The 18,819-nt window shown below is 42.8% G+C and overlaps 1 protein-coding gene across 50 annotated transcripts in view; it reads left to right on the forward strand.

Moving 5' to 3' along the window:
* Window positions 1–18,819, forward strand: part of SVIL (supervillin) — a 154,089-nt gene that overhangs the window by 61,558 nt on the left and 73,712 nt on the right. For 10 of the 50 annotated variants that reach the window (XM_088653374.1, XM_088653381.1, XM_088653389.1 and 7 more), the window contains one exon: window positions 8,473–8,547. The exons of 39 other annotated variants lie outside the window; for them this stretch is intronic. Coding sequence is in view for 1 of the 11 variants with exons in the window: in XM_035130340.3 (XP_034986231.3) it covers window positions 16,499–16,559 (61 nt within the window). In the remaining 10 variants the exon portion in view is untranslated. Of the gene's footprint in view, window positions 1–8,472; window positions 8,548–16,341; window positions 16,560–18,819 lie in introns of those variants that run through there. One more of the 50 variants, XM_035130340.3, reaches the window with a different exon arrangement.

The raw sequence follows: 18,819 nt of genomic DNA on the forward strand, positions 1-18,819 counted from the left end.
CTAAATGCAAAGATAAAACAGCCTGTTGCTGTTGTTTAGTCGTTTGGCCTGAGAAACCCCAAAAGACTGAAACAGACAAAACAAAAACTTTGCTGCTGAAACCACAAAGAACTATAGCTTCATTCTCACACATGCAAGAGATAATGACGCAAATCTCACTTGAACCACTTTGGGCTGCAGATGCAAGCTCATATGACACTGTGGTGTGTGTGTGTGTGTGTACGTGTACGTGCAGTATGTACACACACAGTGTGTCATATGAGTTTACATCTTCAGCCTAAAGTGGTACAAGTTAGATGTAGGTCATTTGTTGCATGTGTGAGAGCGAAGCCATTGTTCCTCATGATTTGAGCAACAAAGTTTTTGTTTTGTTTGTTTTAATCTTTTCAGGTTTTTTCCAGGCTGTATTGTTTTCTGCACTTAGAAGCTTCCTGAGAGAGATTCAACCTCCTTCATATTAATGCTACCTGTCTGCCCAATGCCTGCATGCCTAGTCCCACAAGAGTACCTGTCAGGATAAACTATGCTTCCTGAAAAGATATTTTAGCCCCCCCCCCCTCAACCCCAGGGCTGCCTCCAAGATTTGGGGGGACTGATAGATCGCTTCAGCTGCTAGTGGGCTCTGGAGAAGTGAGCTGGTTCTCGACTAGATGGCTGAATGTAGCCACCTTTTCCGTTTCCCAGAATGTGACAGTGATTCCACTTCAGAGACCTAGAATTGTGAGAAATTAAAAAGTGTGGCTAGATCCAGCTGCCTGGTGCTGGCCAGAGTACTGGGGCAGAACATTTATTTGAAGGGCACCCAGTGCAGCCATCAGCAGGCAGGCCCTGCTAGAATAGCTGCGCTCTAGTAGATTCAAAGAGCTGATACCAGCCTTGTTTGCTTTTTAGACAAACCTGAACCTGCGTGAAAACAACTGTGGAAGCCACACTGTCAGCTACACTAGTACAGATGGATATAATAAGGTGTCTTAAGACATTTCTGCACCTACTCTTCAAAAATTGTGTAGCAATTAGCCTGAGACTTCTGCTGGTTGCTGTTGTAGACCATAGCTGGCTAGGTAGATAAAGGAGATGACGTAGCATAATTCAGATTCATGTATTCAACTGTGGTGGGGGGTTTAAATTACTGTGACGCAACACTGTCACTCATTTCTTTAATGAGTTTCGAAGTGGTTAAAATGCTGCCTCCTGTTTAGAACAGACGTTGTGCAAAAGCACGCTTTGCTGTTGACATTTTCTGATATGTAAACAAGTACAGCTTCTCTCTCAAAAGTTTACAAGCATAACTAAACTAATTGTATTGAACATTAAGAGAGCTCAGAAAGCAAGGGATTTAAAACTATAAACTTCTGACTAACATTCAGATGGGTAAATATACACTTTCTAGAGTTTTAAAAGCAGCATAAGGATTTTGGCAAAGAGATGTCTAAGGGGTGGGTGGGAATCCTGCTGGTGAAAATAGCTCTGTTTCCCCACCTGCAATTACCCTCTTTAAAAAGACTTGTGTCAGATCTCCAAACTAGTATTTGAACACAGGGGAGTTTGGGGTCGGGGGAATTTGGAGGCCTCCCGAGAAGTAAAGTTTGAGAGGGAAGAAGCAAGATGCTGGTGTGCTGGAGCACCTGCCCCCTTGAATTTTGGCTGACAAATCAGATCATTCTACACTTCAAGTACATGCATGTATCATGGGGTAAATTGGTATATATCTTGCTGAATAAGAAGCTTCTGAAATATTGGAGCTTTGGAAGCAAAAACATTTGAGAACAATAAATTTGACTGCTGTGTTTCTTTTTGAATAATTGTCTGGGGCAAAAGAAATACATAAATGGGCTGTGAATACGTTTACACACACACACACACACACACACACACGGGTTGTGGAGTGAAGTTAGAGCATGAGAACTTCAGGATCTTAGGGACTCAGCCAGTGCTCCATTTCTGACCCTAGAATGATGAGGATTTTAGGCTGTTGGGGCAGCCATATGCTACATGAAAGTCTTGGCATGTCACCTACTCAAAGAGTCCCATGGAGTTTATTATTGCATTCCTCTTGATAAGTTACAACTAATTGAAATAGGCCTTGGCAGAAAAGCCAAATCCAAATGGGATTATTTGCACACATGGTAAATCACTTAAATATGGCTTTATTGTCCAAAGATGAGAATGAAATGGAAGCATCTGTCCAATAAAATTATTTGAGTGAGATCATTCCTCTTCAATCATCCACCTCAGTTTTTCTGGATCTAATTATGTAAAAAAATGCAGAAGCTCCCTTTCCCCAGAAATTCTTTGGGTTCTTTGTAGCACAGTCCTAATTGTAATGGACCGTTGACTTTTCAGAATATGATCTAGGGATTAATGAGTGCAGTATCCCAGGACAGGAGCTTAGCTGCAATGAAGAAATGCCCCAAGGGGGTGTCATTAGTTTCATTTCCACCCTCTCCTTCTTCCATGGTACTCACGGCTATGTAACTGGAGTTCCCAGGCATTCTCCAATCCACATAGAGACTATACTTGCTTAATTTCAAGGTTGCTGCATCATGAGCTTTCACAGGCTCCGTCCAATAAGAGTTCAGTCATGAAAGTCACTTTCAAGAGCAGAAGAAATAGGTTCTCTATAATAATCCACATGCTGATGATGGTACTTGAGCCCAGAATGTTAAATGGGGTTTTCCCAACTCAGGCACACTTCAATCAGTTTTAAGAGTTACTCAGAAAATAGCCTGCGGTTAGGAATGATGTCATTGTCATGTGTGATTAATAGAACTCACCTAGGTCACCTGAATAAAGTCTGTAATGTGTGTAGACTTTATTTGGTTAATTTGGTGTTTGTTTGTGTGGGAGGCTATGCCAAATTTTGGATTTGTAGCTTTGCAGCTATTTTTTATTCTATGATATGCATTGATTTTTATAACCTGCATATGGGTTTCCTGGCAGTGGCTTTTTTCTTAATAACATAGGAAGCTGCCTTAAGGTAAAGGTAAAGGGACCCCTGACCATTAGGTCCAGTCGTGACCGACTCTGGGGTTGCGGCGCTCATATCACATTATTGGCCGAGGGAGCTGGCGTACAGCTTCCAGGTCATGTGGCCAGCATGACAAAGCCACTTCCGGCGAACCAGAGCAGCACACGGAAACACGGTTTGCCTTCCCGCTATAACGGTACCTATTGATCTACTTGCACTTTGACGTGCTTTCAAACTGCTAGGTTGACAGGAGCTGGCTGTCCGAGTTCCTTGGGTAGGAGTCTGCTTCCATCATCTACTACCCAATCTTTTTAGACAGGGAAGCCAGGGATTGAACTGGGATTCTTCTTCATGCAAAATATAGGTTCTGTCACTGAATTGTGGTTTGTCCCCTGATAATTTATTATAAATTTATACAGCCCACCCTTTAGAAACCTCTTTGGTATCACTGAACACACACACACAAAAAAACTTCTATCATTTCTCATCCCTCCTTTTTTCTCTAAAATCTACCGTATGTTTGTTCAACTTTGTTTTCTTTGTTCCTCTTCATAGGATATGCCTGGCTGCTAGTTGATTGCACTATGCCAGCGTAAATTCTTGACATGAATGAGTTTTCGTGGCTGTGTGTCATGTGCTGTGCTTAGAGTTCCGCTGTTTTTGGCCCAAAAAGATATTCCAAAGACCAACATGTTTGAAAAGCAAGGATGCGACTAGGAATGGGAACAACAGTCTCTGCTACCAAATACTTTTTGCTGGGGTTTGTTGCTCTGGCCTTGCAGTGTTGCAAAGGCATTTTAGACTTGCAAATCTTCTTTTGATCTGTATTCCTAAATTAATTGGCTCAAACTGTCTCATTGTGTGAGTATTTGCATTTACACAACAGGAAAGTCTGTTTCAAATTACTTCAGCTAATGGGAAGAGCTTGTTTCTTTGCTCAAGCCAAATATATTGTAAAGGTAAAGGTAAAGGGGCCCCTGACCATCAGGTCCAGTCGTGTCCGACTCTGGGGTTGCGGCGCTCATCTCGCTCTATAGGCCTAGGGAGCCGGCGTTTGTCCGCAGACAGCTTCCGGGTCATGTGGCCAGCATGACAAAGCTGCTTCTGGCGAACCAGAGCAGCGCACGGAAACGCCGTTTACCTTCCCGCCGGAGCGGTCCCTATTTATCTACTTGCACTTTGAGATGCTTTCGAACTGCTAGGTTGGCAGGAGCTGGGACCGAGCAACGGGAGCTCACCCCGTTGCAGGGATTCGAACCGCCGACCTTCTGATCAGCAAGCCCTAGACTCTGTGGTTTAACCCACAGAGCCACAAAGCCCAATTAAGCATTGTAGAGTCAAGTAAAGGATGGCCCTTGGAGATTGGCTATATATGTGGGGACATAGCCTTGTACAAGGGGACACAGATTTGAATAAATATGCCAGGGTCCCCAAGCCAAGGCCCAGGGGCCGGATGCGGCCCAATTGCCTTCTAAATCCAGCCCGTGGATGGTCCGGGAATCAGCAAGTTTTTACATGAGTAGAATGTGTCCTTTTAAAAAAAAATGCATCTCTGGGTTGTTTGTGGGGCCTGTCTGGTGTTTTTACATGAGTAGAATGTGTCCTTTTATTTAAAATGCATCTCTGGGTTATTTGTGGGGCATGAGAATTCATTCATTCATTCAAAATATAGTCTGGCCCCCCACAAGGTCTGAGGGACAGTGGACCGGCCCCCTGCTGAAAAAGTTTGCTGACCCCTGAAATATGCCTTAAACCAGGTTGAGGATGAATGGGTGCCCGTTTTCCCATTCTGTCTGTATTTCACAGTTGTGTGTGATATTTATACATAGAATCATAGAACCGTATAGTTGGAAGGGACCCCGAGGGCCATCTAGTCCAACCCCCTGCAATGCAAGAATCCTACCCACAACCATCTCTGGGTGGGATCAAACCACCAACCTTCTGGTTAATATGTTTGTGAATATTTGATTTCTTTTTTTTCATTTGCATCCTTGGTTTTGTATTTAAAAACACCTGAATGCTTCAGACCAGGAAACTGCTAAAACTTCACTTTTATAGAGGTGGATGCAATTGCTGATGATCAATTAAGCAAGGGTATTTCATTAGCAGCACCTATCTGCTACTTAGCATATTAATTCCTATGGAAGCAGTAAGGGTATACTTAGCTTTTCACACATGACTTCTCCTTTTTGCCTTTATTTTTGTTAAGTAAATCATGGCGCAGTAATATGTCATGTGTTGTTATTCATCTGAGGTTGTATTTACCTAATTTTAAGACCTATTAAGGAGCAGATTGTTATTATGTAAAACCACAGAATTCAAAGAGGGTGTACTTTCTTTTTCCCATGACTGTATGTCCTGCTCAAGAACCAGACTCCTAAAGACTAGCATAAAAAATTACAACTAAATGAGGTTGTTTAGTTGCTTCTATTAACACCCAAAATGAAAGATGGACCTTTGCTCTTAGGAGCTTGCTATTTAAAATGTTGCATTTTAGTCACATTTGAGACCAGGGGCAGTCAGAGGGCTGAGGGTGATGGAGAAGGCCCTCCCTTTTCATGCAAGGAATTGCATTTATGAGGTTCTACATTCAGCCTCTGACCTAATCAGTTAAACTTAAAAGATACTGTGTCAGTGGAAATGAAGAGGACCTTTGTCATCCTGGAAAGTTGCTACCAGTCAAGAGCACACGATTAAGCAGAATGCAGCAGCTCATGTAATTGCAAGTGGATTGTACATTCTTAACCAGGCATCCCCAAACTGCGGCTCTCCAGATGTTTTGGCCTACAACTCCCATGATCCCTAGGTAAGAGGACCAGTGGTCAGGGATGATGGGAATTGTAGTCCAAAACATCTATTTAGTAGGTTTGAAATATCTGCACTGAACTCTTGGAATAAGGTTGAGAGTAAATGATAAGAGGGAGGTTTGCAGACCCTTTTCTCAACAGCACATTCTATTCATAAGCCAGCCAGCCCTAACAGTGATGGGATGAGCATGAACTTCATTAGAAGCAAAGGACATGCAGTCACCTTACATTATGCAGCTTCCATTGCAGTTTGATGATTGCATTTTTAAATCTCTACATAAGGGGCACTATCTTATTTCAAAGCTTAAGTCCAAACAGGACTAATTTATGGATTTAAGACTTGCTGCTAATGAAAAGTCAAATGGTAAACCTGATGGCTACGATTGCGGGATGACATTTTTGCCCAACTTACAGACTCTGGTTAAGCCCAAAGCAACTGAAATTTGAAGCAGCTCTTTTGAAATAGGGAACATCTGACATTATCCTAATCTCTCGCCCCCCCCTTGAAATCATTGGGCCTGATCTCATGGCTAGCCTATTCGCATTGACTTAAATGGGACCAAAGTGCAACGAAGTTAGCCTGCATCTTCCCCTATCCATTAAGAATATATATGTGTGTGTGTGAATGGTACATGGAAGGTGAGCATGTAAACATGTTTTGGCCACAAGCCTTCTGAAGTGGTACGGTTTAACAAGAGCTGGTCCATGTGATTCTGCTGCTCTTGTGTCGCTTTGCTTGAGCTGCAGCCTAGCCTCTTCAGGAGAGATAAGAAGGGTTCATGAGGTTCTTGATATTCCAGCCAAAGCTTCTCCTGGCCATCAGATGAGGTCCCAGGTCTGTTAGGAATATTTTGTGGGCATATGAATCAGCAGCTTTGCTCGATCTCCCATAGAAGTGGCAGAGTTTATCATCCTGTGATTTGCCAAGGAGCCAGGGTGTGTTTCCTACCCCATACCTATTAGTACCTTAATTAAGAACAAAATGACGTGCTGAGGACTACTGAAACATGGTAGCAACAGCACGAGGGGGATCAGTTGCTCCCTAAAGGAAAGGAGAGAAGCTGATTATGGGGAAGGTGGGTGAAGAAGTGTGGGCCTGTTTCTTAACAACGAGAGCTTGGACAGGCTCCTGACCAATATAGTAAGCTACCTCAGTCACAAGTCTGGCAGAGGAGGGTGAACTGTTTTTGCCATTACTCTATCCTAAATATAATGAGTGTTCTCACTGCTGATCTTGCATAGATGCTTCATTAGTAATCCTGGGGATGACAGCAGCTAGCAAATTTAAAATGACTTTGGGAGCAGTCAAATTCTGGGTGACCTGAGGACTGAATCTGGAGGCACAGAGAATCTAAACCATTAAAGTGGCAGAGTGACACCAACCCATATTGTTAAGTTCTTAATTCAGTAACATTGTACTTCGGTGTGGGGCTTGCTGTAATCCTATTGTATGATGTTTGCCCTGAAAGGACAGTCTTCCCTGATTAAGTAAAGTAGTAGAGCCAGGCATAGACGACTATCAGTCGACTTCTGCCTCAAGTGGGCCAAAGCCCCTCTTGCCATCTTGGACTGCAAAAAGTCTAGTAGTACTACTGGTGGGTTTCTGGTGACTGCAGAATGTTCATACATCTTTGAATGTGTTTTGCATGTTCCCGACACGTATCCTCTGAGCTGCTTTAAACAGAAATTAGAAATGTAGAATTGTTGTTGTTTAGTCATTTAGTCGTGTCTGACACTTCGTGACCCCATGGACCAGAGCACGCCAGGCACTCCTGTCTTCCACTGCCTCCCGCAGTTTGGACAGACTCATGTTGGTAGCTTCGAGAACACTGTCCAACCATCTCGTCCTCTGTTGTCCCCTTCTCCTAGTGCCCTCAATCTTTCCCAACATCAGGGTCTTTTCCAGGGAGTCTTCTCTTCTCATGAGGTGGCCAAAGTATTGGAGCCTCAGCTTCAGGATCTGTCCTTCCAGTGAGCACTCAGGGCTGATTTCCTTCAGAATGAATAGGTTTGATCTTCTTGCAGTCCATGGGACTCTCAAGAGTCTCCTCCATCACCACAATTCAAAAGCATCAATTCTTTGGCGATCAGCCTTCTTTATGGTCCAGCTCTCACTTCCATACATCACTACTGGGGAAACCATAGCTTTAACTATACGGACCTTTGTCGGCAAGGTGATGTCTCTGCTTTTTAAGATGCTGTCTAGGTTTGAAATTCCCAGAAATGGGAAAACTGGAATGGTCTGAAAGCACATGAGGCCACCACCTTGCTGAAGCTAAGCAGGGGCTGGTCAGTAGATGGGAGACCACCTGGGAGCCACATACATGCCACTGTGGGCTCCATGGTGAAAGACAGGCAGGGTATAAATGTAAGAAAATAAATTCTTTAGAAAAGATTTAACACTGCTATTCTATGTAATTGTTGCTTCTGATTGCCTTTTACATCATGCACTTTGAACTAAGAATTTATAAAGTCCATAGACGCACCTATCTAATTCACTATTAATCAAGTTTTTAAAAGTGGAAATACTTTGACATGCAGGAAAGCATTTTATTGTATCTTTTAATATGACATACAATGTGATCTGGTGTTTACAAATGTGATCCATCCTCTTGCCCAGTTCATATTGCTCCATGATATTTTTTGACAGTGCATCCTTTTCTTCCCTCACCCCCACCGTATGTTGTTGATCTAAAGATTTCCTATGACTGGATAGAAAACTTTCTGCAGCAATTGGGAGAGGATAGCTGAGCACCCTCTGTCTGCCAAAAGGTAGGCTGTCAGTTGCTTGAAAGGTAAACACTACATGACCTATAAGCCAGCCAGTCAACTTGCACATTGCCTTATTAGGTAAGCAGCTGGGAATGGAGTCTGGGGACAGAATTTGCTGGATGGCAAACTGAGCATCCGCCTGGGGGAGAGAGAAAGAGAGAGACACACAGCCCAACCTCCCAGTAGATGGGGCCCAATAGACATTCACTGGACTGAAATCACTCTTCACTTGCATTTTCATTAAATGTGGAATTTCATTTTGCAGGCACCAGAACATGGGGTTAACAGATCCCTCTTAATAGCTCATAAATTAGAAATATATTGCTCTTCTTCCATTGTATCTAGAACAACAAGGTCAATACTATACAATACTTTATAGTAATATTGCTATCAGTGTATTAATATTGCTATCAGTGTATGCATTTTTCCATTGTTGGTTTTTTTGTTAATTCTTGGTTGTATTGACATATTTATAAGAAAGAAAGAAACTATTGCAAATAATACATTTCTTCATATTCGTCTTTTCCCCCCTTTAGTTTGCCACACACTTCAGGGGAATTTCGGGGAGGGGAGCATGGAAAGCAGGCTTTTGTGTGGCTAACATTGACTAATGACCTGATAACTTGGTCTGATATGCTAAAGATAAAGCAGATAGGATCAGGTGTAAAGCACGTTGAAAGAGTTGCATTTGTGCAACAGTTCAAGACCATTGAAGTGCATCATTCAAACCCTGAGTCAGATGGTAGGTGGTATCAATTAGGGATCAGTTCATACTAGCTGGATGCATTTCCTTGCATTTGTGAAGCAGTGTCCATTGGTATTAACTTAAAAAAATGTGGGTGACTGCCCATACAGACCAGAGTCCTGATTAGTACCGTGTTTCTCCTAAAATAAGACACGTCTTATATTTATTTTTCCTCTAAAAAAACACATCACGGCTTATTTTCGGGGGATGTCTTTTTTTTTTATTACCGGTAAGCATGGTACAGCATTATTAAGTACGGGGCTTTCTTGCGCCACCCGGTGAGCCTGCTGCTGGGTCCCAGGGCTTCATGCGGCACGGCTGAGGCTGCTGCCGGGTCCTGCCGGGTCCTGCAGCTTCGCGCGCCGCCCGCTGCCAGGTCCCTGGGCTTCACACGGTGCGGCGCGGCTGGGGCTTTGCCCCGGCACCTGAAGCATTCAGATCATTGGTCACTGGACGATTCCCTCTCCCCTTTTAGTTCTCTCTCCTTCCTCCACCAGCCCTTACCTTCACCTCTCTTCCATTTGTTTTGTTTTTGCAGCGTTTTTTTTTACAGGCATCCGTGGAGCAAGAGCACGGTGCCGCGAGCGCTCACGGCTTCTCGAGCACTGGCGGGGTGGCCGCGCAGGCAGGGGACTCCCAGCAGCTCGGAGCTGCTGCTAAAGAGAGCGCACACGCCGCACAAAAACGTGGGGTGCTGTTTTTGTGCGGCGTGTGCGCTCTCTTCAGCAGCAGCTCCGAGCTGCTGGGAGTCCCCTGCCTGCGCGGCCACCCCGCCAGTGCTCGAGAAGCCGTGAGCGCTCAGGAAGCTGTGCTTGGAGTCCGCCCCTACATCGCCTGGGCGGGCGCTTCCCCGCCGATCAGCTGGAGAGCGGCGGTGTGTGCGGCTTCAGCAACGAAGCTGCCTTTTCTCTGACCTCCGAGGGGGCTTTCTGCGGAGCTTCTTCTCGGTTGGAGACGCCTGGGGGCTAACTCCAGCAACGGCTGCGTTGGAGCGCTCACGCTCCCCCTTTCATTTGAGGCTCCTTTGTGGCGTCGGACGGCATCGGGGCCAGAAGGATCAGCCGCCGCTTACTTGTTTTTTGCGCGCGTGCCCGATTCTTCCGCAGGGGAGTTCCCGGGTCTCCTGCTACGGCCTCACAGCATTTCCTCCTGCCCAGGAGGGTCCCGCGAACGTACCCCAAACACGTCTTATTTTTGGGGGATGTCTTATTTTTTTTTGGCTTTAAAAGATCGTGCCATGGCTTATTTTAGAGGCACGTCTTATTTTAGGAGAAACACGGTATCTTCACACTGGTTGTAATGCTGCTGGCGTATGATCAGACAGGCCTTTATAGAGTAAGTCTGCTTGTTTACAACTTAATATAGAAGATGCTGTTAAATGGTCAATGTTTTGGTTTTCGTGTGCCTTTCTCATTTGAAGCAAGTAATGCATAAAATCATTTTAGCAACTTAGAAAGCTTTCCTATACCAAATCAGGTCATTGGTCCAATTTGGTCAGTAATATTTACACCGATTTCGACGTGGCTGTTCAGGATTTTACGCAGGAGTCTTTTCCAGCCCCAGTTAAAGATGCCAGGGAGAAAACCAGGAACATTCTGGAAAATTTAAAGTATATCCTCACTCTCCGGGTTTTATTTACTGATTTCATTACACATGCACACACACCACTGAATTGTAGAAAAGCAACAGCTCTAAGCTGTTTTGGCCCTTGCTTTTAAGAAAAGCTAGCCCTAAAAATGATTTTAGCATGTAAAGTAGACTACCACAATGTTTTGTGGACTGATCGGTACAGAGTTTAGCATCATTATTTTTTATTTTTTTATATTGAATAGAATATTAGGATATCAATACTCAGAAAATAAATGACACAAAACCAAAATCAGATCTGAAGCATAGAGGATCTGTGTGTCCTTTATGCTCTGTTTATAGGCAACAACAACAACCACAAAAAGCCAGTAGATTGCTTGCGTAGTACATAATAGCAGTGCTTATGCACAGGATGTGGCGCTTTGGCGGGGGGAGTATCCAAGCCAACCCCATATCTTCAATTCACTCTTGTTGACTCATCTAGAGGAATTGCATTCAGTATTTTCCAGTGATACTGCCAGCGATCATGTTACATCAACACCATGGTTGGCTGTTCCATGTTGTGTAATGACCAGAGTAGTTGTAATCAGGATGTTTTCTTATCTAAAAGACCCCTTATAAAAATATCCAGAATGTCTTCGTTTAATTACCTTTGCCAGGTGTTGTACTGTCTTTGTCTCTCCTTTTAAAAAGGAACTGCAGTCTTAGAAGTGACTCAGCAAGATATGGTTTTATTTTGTAGATGTAAGGTTCGGGAGTCTCTCTCACACAAACATATTTGCAGGATGAATTTCTGCCCCTCTACCCTGGGGGGTTGTGTTTGGAACTGGATGGAGGGCAATTTGTTTTTGTTTGGCAGAGAATAATTCTCCTTGGAAGTAAATATATTGCTGAAGACTGACAAGGATTTGGGGAATGAGTATCGGTTCCCCCCCCCAAAAGGAAGATGCATATGTATAAGTCAAAGTAGAGAGGCTGTGTGCTTTCAACACATCTGGCATTAACAATTTGCAATTATTCTGTAAGCGTGCTGCATGTTTCTGTTCTTGGACAAATACTCTCTATGTTGATCCTCACCTATGACCTCTTTGAAACAGTTTCTGCAGTGCAGTACAAAATTCTGCTTCTACAGGGATGTGTCCAAACTTTCCATACTCTGCAACACTGTCTTGCATCATTGTATAACAATAGCTGTGACTGAAGAAAAGTGAAATGGATTAAACATTTTCCTCGCTAGAGGGATGATCTCATGTCAGGAAATTTTATACCCGGTTGGAAGCTCATATAAATAACATCCACTAAGAGAACAGAGTAACACTTGCAAATCATCTTGGGAGGGGGGAGAGCAGCAGGAAGCTCTCTGAGATCCACCCATGTTTTATGTTTACAAGTCAATGTATCACCTTCACCTCCCCAGTAATTACGTGTATCGGATTAAAGCATGACCACTCAGTGTGTAGTCATTGCTGGAAAATGTGCAGCCCATTCTGAGTTGCAACCTGGCGCCAGAAACTGTATGGGGTTTGTATGGCAGTATGTCATTGCTACATACTTAAAGGACTTGGGACACAGGCCTACGGCACAAATTTGGGGAGCAAACTTACAGAAGACTCAGCAGAGTTGGGGCTGATCTGCACCAGCCTAGCCCCTGCTCCGTACCTGCTGACACCAGGCAGGTGCATTTCACAGTATTCTTTTTTGCACCTGCTAAAAACATATTTGTTTAGACAAGCCTACCTAGATATGAACACCACTGCTGAGTGTTTTTAGTTTGCCATTGATTTTATTCTTGGAATGTTTGGCTATAATTATATCGATCTACTCTTTTTTGCATCGAATGGGCAAAACCATACTTGCCTTTAATCGAGCTTGGTTACTTTCCCCTTCACCCACTGATGACAGATATAGGAACATAAGAAAAGCCCTACTGGATGAGGCCAATGACCAATCTGCTCCAGCCTCCTGTTCTCGCAGTGGGAAGCCCAAGAGCAGGACCTGAGCACTACAGTTCTCTGCTCACTTGCGATTCCCAGCAACTGGTATTCAGAGGTCTACTGCCTCTGATGGTGGAGGGAGGACATAGCTGTTGTGGCTTGTAGCCACTGACACCTTTACCCTCTATGAACTCCTGTTCTAAAACCATCCATGCTGGTGGCAGTTGCTACTACTTGTAGGGCAGGTTCCATAGTTTAACTATGTGCTGTGTGACGAAGCACCTCCTTTCAGCTTACCTGAATTGCCCAACATCCGTTTCATTGTTCTAGTCGTGTTACGAGAGAAAGAGAGAGAAAACATTTTCTCTGTCCACTTCCTTCACTCCATGCATAAATTTGTACACCTCTGATTTGCTTTTTCTCTAAATAGGAAAATTCTTCAACTTTTCTTGATAGGCAAGTTTCTCCATGATCATTTTGGTTGCCCTTGTCTTGACCTTTTCCAGCTCTGCAACACCCTTTGGGAGGGGAGGCACATATAGCTGAAATTTCTGGGTCCCTTGCACATAGGACTCTATCCTTTGGGTCTGCTTACTTTAGTTCTCATAGTCCCATTGCCCTTCCTCTCATCAAGTTAAGTCTACGATATTAGTTGCATTTTCTTAGAGCCCTGTTGAAGGCTGAGAGTCCTCTTGGGAGGAAAGTCTTAACGTGGATGTTTTGTGGTGCATTAGATCTGTCAGACTTCATCTGCATTCATGCTCATGTGTCATTGTGTAAAGATGCTTTGTTCCCTGCTGAATTTATGACCTCACAGACCTGTATGAGGAGAGGAACCCACACCGCTGTCTGTACCATATTAAGGCTTGTGTTCCTTGGTGGAATTGGCTGCTGTTCAGAGACCTCGAGTTGACTTTCACATCCAAGGGGCTGGTTGGAATTTTTATGAATACATTTTTTAAAAAATAAAAATAAGTATTATTCACATTTATACTGTTTGGAAAGTCATTGCAATATTTGGAAGCCTGCCCCCATTGTCTAAAAGCTTGGCCAGCTAAGAATTAAATACATAAAATATCTGCTAAAATCAAAGCAAAGCAAAATCAAGTGGGTGTTTAGGTTCCCTTCCAGAGGGAGGAAGTGCCACAATTTGTTCGTTGGGCCTCTGGTGTGCTTTGGTCATCCAAGACTTGATGATACCTCTAAGGCATCCTCACAAATCAGGGACCAGTACCTTAGATTCTGACTTGATAATAAAACTTTATAGCCTCCAAGTGGAACTGAACAAAGTAAGCTACTTAAGGAGGGCAGAAAAGCAATGTGGCTTCTTGACAGTGCAGTGTGTGTTCACCAAGGCTGCCCCCACCATTACCCAGAATAGCATTTCTGCACACAGTGGCAGGAGAGAGAGAGAGAGAGAGAGAGAGAGAGAGAGAGAGAGAGAGAGAGAGAGAGAATGAGAGAGAATTGCTGCCACTTTTTTAGTGTAGCCTTTCAGGAAGATAGGAAGCACCCATCTAGCTTAGCACTATCTTTTTCTGATGGGTAGCAGCTCTCCAGGCAAGAGCATTTCCCAGCCCCCTACTCTGAGACAGAAAAATCAGTGTGTGTGAAATAAGTCTCTTGCCATTTCATTAAAAAATATGGTTGTGTGACATAATAGACCTCAGCAACCTTTTGATGTTAAACAAAATATCAATAACTTCCAAGAGATCTTTTAGTTGCATGAGATAATCACTAGATGGTTGTATGCTGGAATCTCTCTGTTTTGTGCTTCTTTGCAAAAAAATAGCAGGAAAATCTTCATTTCAGCTACTTAATCCTGACACTTGAGAAGGGAGTGGATTTGAGTCTTAAGCACATGATGAGCTAGGAAGCTTAAAATGATCTCTTTGCCCCCTTCCCTTTAATATCCCTCTTGTGTATTTCACTCTCAGCAAACCACTCTAAAGAATAGGTACCTTATGTTGATATCAGCACTGAGCAAAGGCCACCCATTGCAGAATCTTCCTGTGACCATTCAGTGGGACATATCGCCGGAGATGAGATTATTGGGCAGTAACATGCTTAATTCATATGCTGTTTTAATGCCTCTCTTGAGCTATTGGGTCACATCAAAATATAGTTAGGCTTGTATTATAAATACATGCCTTTCCTAGGGCTGCCAGCTTTAAAACAACGAATTCATAGGAAGCTGCACTGACCGGCAACAGTTTTCCATGGTAGCAAAATTCCTTTCGTTGACAAAGCCTACCTGGATCTGCCAGGGATAGAAATAGGACCTTTTGCATGCAAAATCAGGTGTTCCTGTTTTTGGTCAAATAAGGTTAGCACTGGAGCAACTCTTAAGGGGATGGAAGGCTTTTGGAATGTTGTTATCTATGGATATCCACTGTATTCTTTGAACACGTGAAATGTGGAAATATAGGCCAGAGGGACAAGTTCACAAATTCCATATATGCAGCATTTTTAAAACAAAAACAGAAACCCATAGTTAAAACATACTGCTCCAAACCATTATTTAAACTTCCCATATGTTCAAAGTCTGTTTGGAAGCTATCAATGCATTCCTGCCACCATTTCCCCCTTTGAACAGTTGTGCCTAGTCCCTTTAGAACTCTTGAATTTAAGGAGTATTCTGGCGGTTTGGAGGGATCATCTCCTGAACTACCAAATTGGAGTGAGGGTGTTTGGGGTGCAGAGGGCATCAGTTACTTTTCATGAGCCTGTGAAGACTAGAATAAGAACTTACTCCTTTAAATGAGACACCTGGGTCTACTCTCCCCTCACTGGAGAAACCATGTTTCCATCCCTTTTGGTTAGTTTGGTTTAAAAAGGGGGGGTTGATATGATTTTAACCCTACTTAACTTTGAAGTCTCCTCATTTGAAAGGAGTTCATCGAATTAAAAATGAATGCTGCTGTTAGGTGAATTGTGTCCTACCAATTTTTACAACCATACTTTTAACAACTTGCGTCTTTAAATTTTGAAGTTCTTCTAAGACTGATGTCTGTTCCCAAGAACTTAGTTATCCATCTTTCCTCCCCCTCAACTGTGAACCAAACACTGTTTTGCTCATATGCTGTTCATAATTCTCAGCAGTTTCAAAATTTTGCAATTAGTCTGCCAGTAGTAGGGCAAGTATTTAGCATAATGGATATGATTACCAGCATCGATCCTTCTGTAGAAACCAAACTGGTTGGCTGTCTCTGCTTTCTGTTTAAACTATCACTGCAGTATATTCTGATTACAGGTATCATATTTGCCTTTCCTTTATGGCAAATGAGGATTTATTTATTTTTTCATTTCTATTCCCTAGTCAAAATAAAGGGTTTGGGGTTTTTTGGGGTGTGTGTGTGGCTATTTAATTGCTAGAATATAAATAGTCATTCAGCTAACGGTTTCAAGTGGTAATATTATGAATCTCCCAGTCCAATCTGTTTTAGCATTCATGTGCCTAATTTCTGTTTGTAATCTGATTACTGCCTTGAGCTGCTCCACTTTGCAGCCTATTGCTATGCATTTACTGTACTCCCTGGGATGCGATAGCCTGACAGCTCCAGTCCTGAGCTATGAAAAAATCTCTACACAATATTGCTAAGACGGGCCTAGGGCTGTGGCTGACTGAGAATTAGCTGCTATTGTAGTTTTCTCCTTTTGCCTGGTCCCTTTGTTTTCTGCAACCATGTTTCGAAATCCTTGGATATCCAGCTATTTGCGAAATGTCAGCTACTCCGAAGACCAAGGTAAGAGTGCCAAGTCCATCGGAAATAATGCAACTGAATGTAATTTATTGTAATCTAAATTCAAACAGTTTTCTTCGAGGTTTCTTCCCTTCCCCTCCCTCCCGTCATGAAAAAAACATTTACCACTTTGTTAATCAGCATTTAGTTTGGCATCTAGTCTTATTGTTTTCCCAAAGGACGCTCTTTTAAAAAATCCGATTAGATGAATCTTCTAATTAGCTTAGCTAGCAGTTGAATTAAGGCCTTGTAGATATACTGAGTAACCATTAATGGTAATATCTTTTGAGGATTTTTTTTTAAAGGTGATGTCTATATTGTGCATATGTTAAGAAGAGGCTTGCTTGTTTGAATTTTTTTAATTGTTTTGATTGGTAGTGCAGTGATCAGTTTAAACTCTGAAGCAATAAATAATTTTATTGCCTTCAGAAAATAAACAAATAAAACAGTGCATGCATATATTAATTGCTTTCCAGTGAAGAGTTTTATGAATACAATTGTCATAATCCTGTGACTGCCCATGGAACAAAGTATTGATACATTTGCAGTGACTCCTTAGAATTCTGGAGAGAATACTGGACATGATTGTCAGACTAACCACCAAAATATCAGCCAACCCTCTTGAGACAGCCTAGAAAACAGAAATGCTTTTACGTCTGTTAAACATCTTTATGTAATTTAAGTGCTGAATGCATGCTATTTGAGCAATAGGTTTCTTTCCCCCCACCCCTTGAAACTTTTAACACATAATGTTAAAAACATGTACCATCCACGAGAAACTCCACTTACGGAACTTTTTGAGGCAAGGTGTCGTAGCATTTTGGAATTTGCTGTAGATTGAAAAGGTACCCTCCCTGCCCCCATCACATTCACACAAACAGTGTACCAATATTTTAAGCTGCTCTGTGCATTGCAGTTATTCAAAATGTGGGTTTGGTACTTCATGGTTAATGGAGAGTCAAATCATAATATCACTCAGGCTTTTTCTTCTTTGGCTAGCTTCCCTTCTTCCTCCACATCCCTTAAGTTGAAAGCTTCTCCTGTTTTGGCTGGGGATGGAGAGGAATTTTCTCTGTGGCCTTCTGGAGGCTTTCATGGTTGAGATAGGTATCCATGCCAAAAGCTGTGTTGGGTTATACACCATTTAGAATTGCTATAAATTTTTACGCATGCCTGGCTTTAATTTAACCAAACTCATATACTGTTAGAGAATTATTAACAGCTGCTCTTTCCAATAATACAAATCTATTATTCTTAAAGGTCATTCTTTTTCATTAAGACGCAGAGTTTCAAACAGGGTAATAATGGTAAATCACTGCTAATGCTTGCCTTGGCTATTGTGTGTGTTTCTTTGTTTTTTAGTTGCTTTCATAGGGTAAGCTTTATCCATATTGTTACTTTGGGGAACAAAATAAACTGGATATCATCATAGGATGAAGCAGATGCCAAGTTTGAAAACAATGTTTGCTTGCTGACAAGGCTTCAGAAACACTGAATTGTTACTGTCTATTCCAGTTAACTTAAAACAATATTTTACTGACTACTTAATTTTTTCCGAACTTTCTACGCTTCTCTTTAAAAAGCCAAGTCATTTCAGTGTGGAGGAGGGAGAGAAGATGAGAGAGTTACGTACTTAGCTTTATTAAAAACTTCTTCTAGACCATGTTTCCATTTGAACAAACAAAATGATTGTATCCAAGGCTGCCAATGAATGGAACATTTCTTGCTCATGCAACAAAACTTACCCTTGCTTTCCTTGGTGTGCATCCCACACCCTTTTCTCTCCGCTGTGCAACCTCAAATTCTGTTCCAAAAAATTAGGGGATCCAAAGAGTTGGGGGCTGACAGGAGGAGAGGAAGGGGAAGTCCCATTGCGTGGCAAGGTCCCAAGGCCTCCCAAGATGTCTGAATACAGACACATGAAACCAGTATTTTAGGTTAATGGGCTGAAAAGGCTTTATTGGTTACAGAATGTGAGTGGTATTGGTTTAGACCAGGCATAGGCAAACTCAGCCCTCCAGATTTTTTGGAACTACAACCCCCATCATCCTTGACCACTGGTCCTGTTAGCTAGGGGTGATGGGAGTTGTAGTCCCAAAGCATCTGGAGGGCTGAGTTTGCCTATGCCTGGCTTAGGCATTGGAAACGAACCAACTACCGGTATATCTGACTCCTGCCCGTCTGCAGGAAGTCTCGGAAGGGTTAACCACCAATAGGGGGAGCCCTGCTGGAGCACATCAACTAGGAACTCCCCCAGTGTCAC

This window comes from Zootoca vivipara, chromosome 11, assembly GCF_965207765.1.
Source record: "Zootoca vivipara chromosome 11, rZooViv2.hap1.1, whole genome shotgun sequence".
NCBI classification, from domain to species: Eukaryota; Metazoa; Chordata; class Lepidosauria; order Squamata; family Lacertidae; genus Zootoca; species Zootoca vivipara.